The following is a 6,666-nucleotide window of genomic DNA, read 5'->3' on the forward strand; positions in this document are numbered from 1 at the left end:
GAAGGGCCACAATTGTAGGGACTGACAGTTTATGGTGCATTGACAAGAGAATACTTTATCGACAATATTTGATGTCCAAATGTGTTAAAGCACCACTTCGCTAACAAAATGTCTTCTGTTGAAATCCCACTAAAGGAACCATGTGTGCCTTAAAAGACACTAAGGGGTGGTTTACTAAAGATCTTCAATGCTTTCTCAAGTTTAGAGTGCCTATAATGACTGACTTGCACAAGAAACAGTCACCTCAGCAGCTGTTGACCTTCATTAAAAAATATGTAAAAATAAGTTGTCATGTTGCAGCTAATGTCGATTCAATTACAAAGATGTTTCAAACGGCAATAAAATGTAAAAACATATTGGCCAATCAAAATGGTTGCATGAAAAGGCAAGTTGGACACGAGCAAAATGTCCCTTTTTTATCAAAACTCACCACTATGACATTACAAGTAAACTCATTTGGTCAATGTACCTGAAAGAAAGAACATCTTTAAGGCTTTGTAAAATTGTTAGAAAATACAAACTTAAAAAATGTATTTGAGTCTGGGGTCTTAAAGAACCACTTGAGCAATTAATGTTGGATCTAAACGTCTTTTAAAGCAATTTCACTATGTTTGTAAGAAGCATATTTTGATTCAGCCAGAAAGCTGTTTTGAGGGAGATGTCTCCCTTGCACTGCTTTTCACTTACTCGGCAGTTACAAAACAAAAACTCAGAATATTAAAATTGAATCATCCTACCTCAAATTGCTTGGTAATAAAAAACAATAACGCAAAATAAAACAAGAAAACGGGAGTCATAAAATGTGTATGCATGCATGCTAAATGGAGAAAACTCAGCCTCTTGGCAAAAAATATACAGAATTTCACACGCTGCCCACTCCTATTGTTAGGCCATAATTGAAGCACTTAAGCAGTAAAATCAGTACTGCCGAGTATTGCTGTCAAATAAATTCTTATCCTTAATACAGCAAACATCGCGATGGGGTATAACTGACCATCAATCCTCAAACTCCTCACAAACCACATATAAATGAGAGCTAAATTACTGTTCAAGTAAACTAAGCAAATAAAATTCACCATGCTCTGCCAGCAACTCACTGAAGGACGTCTCAGCCGAAACGTTTGTATTATTCCCCTGACACCTTTCATAAAAACAGACCATGTCTGTTGTTCTTCAGTAAACAAAAGCCAGTATAAACTGCAATCTTATGGCAAATCACTTGTCAGGTTTTATGGTTGCTGGGAAAAGAAACAATAAAACAGTTATATTTAAAAACCTAGCATCGGAAAGATGACATGTTTATTATGTCCATTTACATGTGAAATTCAAAGCAAGGCACAAAAAGATTTCTGTAGAACAAGACTGAAGTTTTACAAAAGCCTGTCTGATGTCCACTCAAAGCGGATATAAAAAAATATCTTTCAATCCCTTTCATATTTAAGTTTTAAAGGGAATTTTATAGTTTCATGCAATATGTATAATGATAAATCTATTTGGTTCCATTTAATATTTTTCCTGTGCCCATTCATTTCCTATCACGATCAAAAGTAAAAAATAATTGACTTTTAGGACCATTTTGTCTTTTTGATTCACACTCATTAAGGATTTTTCTGCTCACATAGATAGCAGGTGTCACAAAAGTCGACAAGTTTCGTACAAATTAGACATAGAACGTTCCCTGTTTTACATTCATTTCCTATGGCTGCCATTTTTGATCAAGACCCACAAGTGTGACTGTTTTCAAGACCATTTAGCCTTTTTGAATCATGTCAATAATTTTGTCAATGTTTGTGTTCACATAGCCAGTGCCACAAGTCACGTAGCATTGAGTGAAAAAAAAAATTCTGTCAAATCTGACCGAAGAGTATCAGAGGTTCAAAGAACAATTTTACATAGAACGAGTCTGATTATTCATATAAAACTTTTATTTCAACTGAAGAACAAATTCAAGTTACAACAATAAGCAAATTCTGTTCCCGAAAACAAGTGATTTAATAGTCTACCTGTACCTTAATCCATAATAGGCAAGTTTTCTGTTTTCAAAACAATGACCAAGAATTCTAATGACCATCTAAAGCAGTGGTCACCAACCCTGCTCCTGGAGATCGACTGTCCTGAAGATTTCAGCTCCAACCCCAATCAAACACACCTGAACTATCTAATCAAGGTGTTCAGGTTTGCTTGATAATTACAGACAGGTGTGCTGAAGCAGGGTTGGAGCTGCAGTCTGCAGGACGGTCGATCTCCAGGAACAGGGTTGGTGACCACTGATCTAAAGGATGCAATGGGGAAATGAAGGACAGATGTGTTTATAATGTAACTGCATAAGTGACAAATCATACGGTCAAAAATCAATCGCATCAAAGATCAGTTTCAGAGAGGCACAGAATCATCTATCCTTGGCATAACATGTGCTAAATAACGTAAAACAGAGGGGTAAGAATGAGATCTCACAAACATGTGCAGCTAATATAGCTTATATTGTAACTCCACAGACAGGACATCATTTTAGCATACTTGCAGGTACATTTTCTCTTTGAATATGATTATGTCATGACATAGCAGTTGCTAGTAAAACAAAAGTTATGCATTTAAAAAAAGGGGCGAGGAATGTCACCAAAACCAAATTTCCCAAACCTGCAGTCATTATTGGGGTGTTGATAACACCTCTGTGCATTGTTACAGCGAACCTTACGATAAACTTGTTCTGTGCTAATATCTCATAGGGTGGTATATGCATTAAACACTTGATCTGGACCAATATTCCTGTAACAAAAACAAAACTCTACAGTACTCTAGAGAACATGCGAACAAGCTCCAACACTGACATCCAAACACTCCAAACAACATTCTGCCATTGCATCTCTTCACAAACCACTGAATTATCTATTCTACCAGACACATCCTAGCCAACAATCATCACTATTTCTTTCAACAAGATGTGTGATTTAATGATAACAAAACCCTTGAAATATTTGCGAAACCTGTATCGTCGTCCCAAAAGTGCAACTAGCAACCAAATCCGGTAAAGTTGAGATTTTGTGTTCAGTAGTGCTTTTCCTGCAGGTAATCTTTCATTTTGTTCGGTAAAGGCAATTTCTGGATGAGATCTATCCGTGTGTACTGCCGGATAACAAATCGACACAGGTACTGCAGTGACCGCACCTGCATAAACCTCGAAACAGGATTGGTCAGTCGAACAGGATACGTTGCAGACCCTGGCAAGCGTGATCTTGAGTAACAAAACGCTCCGGTCTCAGAATCCTTAATGGAATTATCAATAAGATCCACGATGGATATATGACCCTCAATGTCGGGCTGCTCGTAGAAGCTGAAACTGCCGTTGGAGTGTTCAATCCTCGTGTGGAGCGTCTTACCCTGCGAGCGAAAGCTTAAGCTTAGAAGATACCTATCGTCCGAACTGTCGCGGACTAGAAAGGAACCATCTGGAAGATTTGTTAGCTTCTCCTCAGCCTCCCATCTTGTAATGGGTCCCCAATACCATCCCTGCCTGGCCAGCTTTTTCAGTTCTGCCGTGAGACTTGTAACCACCATGGGCCCGCTGCTCTGCACGGCATCGTAGACCCGCTGCACTCCCGGAGCCGAATTCGGGTCAAAGTTGAGATGGTGCATGACTCTCTCTGCAACCTGAGCATGGGTACTGCCAAACCCAGAGAAGCTTCTCTGGAGATAACTATTGGGCAACGGAGGTAGCAAGGGAGAAAGAGGGGCTTCGAGTGCGGAGCCCTGCAGCAAGACATTTGCAGTGTTTAAAAAGAGCTGATTCACGGATGACTCCATGAAGATGTCTGGTGACAGAAGATCCTGATCAATAGGCTCCTCATCTGCATGAAGAGATTGGCATCCATCTGACTGTGGAACAACATCCATGGCTGTGGCGCTGTCTAAGCAAAAAGAGCGTGAACCCTCCTCATCGGGATATAGTCCATCATCTAAAGGCAATGTGTACTGAATATAATCCTGAGCTGCGAGACCAAGAACTACAGGCATGTGTTCATCTATTTCAAGATGTAAATCGTTGTTGTCAGAGTTAGAGTGATGGTCTGGCACACATCTGGTGATTTTCAGCGAATTACTAGATTCTTCAAACAGACTGTCTCTATGGAGGTCCAGGAAGTCTCGGCGCACACTGTCGAGAGCTGGACTTGGATGCGAAGAGTCCATTAACGCGTTCACCTTTACGTCTACTTTAACGCACGTCTCCTCCGAGTTCGCTGGTCTGAGAGGCCATGGGGTGGGACTGTAATGGTGAATATGAATGGATGTGGAACGCTGGGACTTCATGTCACTTAGACTAATGGGTGCAGAAGAGGAGGAGAAGGTGCCATCATCTATGGAGCCTAGAGACGGAGAACCACCTTTGACCTTTGGTTTCTGTTTAGCCGACAGTCTCCTTTTCAAGGTGCCCATGAGACCCTCACTCTTAGACCGGACTTTGGGTCTTTTTTCGTCCTCATTATCCATGTCACCGCTGACAAGATCTTTGCTGTAGCATCCTCCAAACAGAGAGTCCTCAGCAGAGAAATCGGCTGACAGGTCTGGCTGTGAAACGGCATATTCGCTTTCTTCTTTGCCTTTAATGTTAAACGACTTCCTTATTGTCTTCAGACTGATCTTCTTCATTCTGAAGGCTCCCCCTTGAGAATTTGGAGGGGGATTATGCACAATGTTCTGGTGATGAAGGAGATGTATGTGAACACTCACACATAGCTAATTACATATGATACACGACTGTCATACCTAGAAAACAAAAAGAACAACAAGGATGTACAATTCATTCCAAAACTGACACAAACATTTGATAAACATGAAAAAGCATTCACAGACTATTTTACTTCTGTAATTGACATTTGTTAAACAAGATATTCAACTGAAAAAGTGTAAAGGAGAACTATAAAACTGGACTTTGGTGGTCGAAAAGAAGGTTTCCACCATTTCAAACATGTACAACTTTTTCAAAGTACAAACTATGTAGTCTCTCAATAAATTAGGCCTTGAACGCTGTATGCGCAGCAAAATAATAATTAATAAAAAAGCAAAATGCTGTGTACTATAGCTTTAAGAACTGTACCGTATGTCACCGCATCATGTTAAGATCAAGACAAACATCATCATCTTTTTTTTGTTTAGAATATCATGCACAAATGGATTATGCCAGGGACAACCAATAAAAGAACTAGGATTTGTTTTGATTTCATATAGGCTTTGATACCTGTTATGTATGGGTTCCATATTAAGGTATTAAGCATCGCTTAAGAATATGTATTGGGTTATGAACTTGCCAGGTAATGGCAATGTTATTTTTGATGAAACCATAAACATTTAAAATTCACTGAGATTGTCCACATTTTTGTGTAATAGGCACAAATATTTCTGCCATGTTGCCTAGTATTGAATCTAGTTGTTTTCAAAACTGTGTATAAGTTAAACACATTCTCCATCTTACAATAGTATACTAATACGATTCTGTCACTTTGTAGTTTAGCTATTGTTAACTACCAATGTAAACTCAAAATTCAGTGCCATCTTTAAACACTCCGTGCTAAATGCTGGCGTGGCTAAAGCTTTAAGAGCAGTTAGCAGTCATGCTAACCTATTCAGGCCCTGTGCGTTAAATATCACTACCGTCTAATAATGCTATACAATCTTAACCATCAAAACAAAGGGGTAATATTTACACACAAATAATAACGATACGTTACCTGTCGTGTCTTTAATATACTGTCAACTTACAGCAGATTTCATATCAGAGTCCGGAGAGCTAAGACGTCACATCAGGAGACATTACTGTACTGTACGGCTAGCTAACGTTAGACACCTGAAGCCATACAACATCTCAGAAACGAGTCCTGTTTTCACACAGCCAATGAATAATGGCACTTTATGACTGCGCTTTGCGGTACATGAATCGCGTGTGTTGTGACGGTTGTAAATGTTGAGGATATTCGGCGTTTGAAACTTTTCTCCAGCTAGCGCTGGCTAGCGTTGCTCTCTGTGCTGCTGTCGTCTCTTTGTTGGCCGTTGCATCATGGGAACGAGTGGGGGGAGACTCGTCGCTGTCTGCTTGGGCTTGAACAACGGAAGCTTCAAAGTGTGGCTGATGGGTGAGTAAAGTATACAAAAACAATAAAACCAAGTAAAGGTAGATTTTAAAACCAGGTTTATGAAAGTTTATGAAATTACAAATGTGTAACAAAAAAAATATTGTGTTGCATATTAGCCATAGTCTATATGAGGTTATCTACTGCAAGTATAACATCACTGTATATTAACAAAAAATGTAAAGTATAACAGAAATTGAAATGTATTTATTTATTTTCGTTGTATGCATTTTAGGCTTTAAGCGTGAGCCTCTAATGTTTACTCGTTATTAAAGGATGATTTTCACTGTAAACACAGAGCTTCTGCAACAGGGATTCAATACTTATCCAAACAGATTTTTATCTTTGTTTATAAATCATAATTTGTATTGTTTTGTTGATATTTTAACGTGTCATTGATCAAAACATTTGCAATTTCATAAACTTTTATTTATTTAAGGTTATATTTTAACAATATACCGTATGTGTATTTCTGTGTCTTTGTATACAGACATGATTTTAATTCTCTTCATATTTAATTACACTAGACATAATTAGATACATT

At 38.6% G+C, this 6,666-nt stretch overlaps 1 protein-coding gene across 2 annotated transcripts; it reads right to left on the minus strand.

Annotated features, from left to right (window-relative positions):
• Positions 1 to 1,882: 1,882 nt before the first annotated feature.
• On the minus strand, positions 1,883 to 6,039 carry socs6b (suppressor of cytokine signaling 6b). Of its 2 annotated transcripts, none has more exons than XM_057334029.1 (2): positions 5,755 to 6,039; positions 1,883 to 4,761 (listed from the first exon to the last, which is right to left on the minus strand). In XM_057334029.1, exon 2 carries the CDS (start codon positions 4,642 to 4,644, stop codon positions 3,046 to 3,048), a length of 1,599 nt encoding a protein of 532 aa, XP_057190012.1. In that variant the 5' UTR covers positions 4,645 to 4,761; positions 5,755 to 6,039; the 3' UTR covers positions 1,883 to 3,045. The 2 variants fall into 2 exon arrangements, with proteins under 2 accessions (XP_057190012.1, XP_057190011.1); XM_057334028.1 differs by having other exon boundaries at positions 5,724 to 6,039.
• Between the last annotated feature and the right edge of the window lie 627 nt (positions 6,040 to 6,666).

The sequence above is a fragment of the Triplophysa rosa genome, linkage group LG5, assembly GCF_024868665.1.
Source record: "Triplophysa rosa linkage group LG5, Trosa_1v2, whole genome shotgun sequence".
NCBI lineage: Eukaryota > Metazoa > Chordata > Actinopteri > Cypriniformes > Nemacheilidae > Triplophysa > Triplophysa rosa.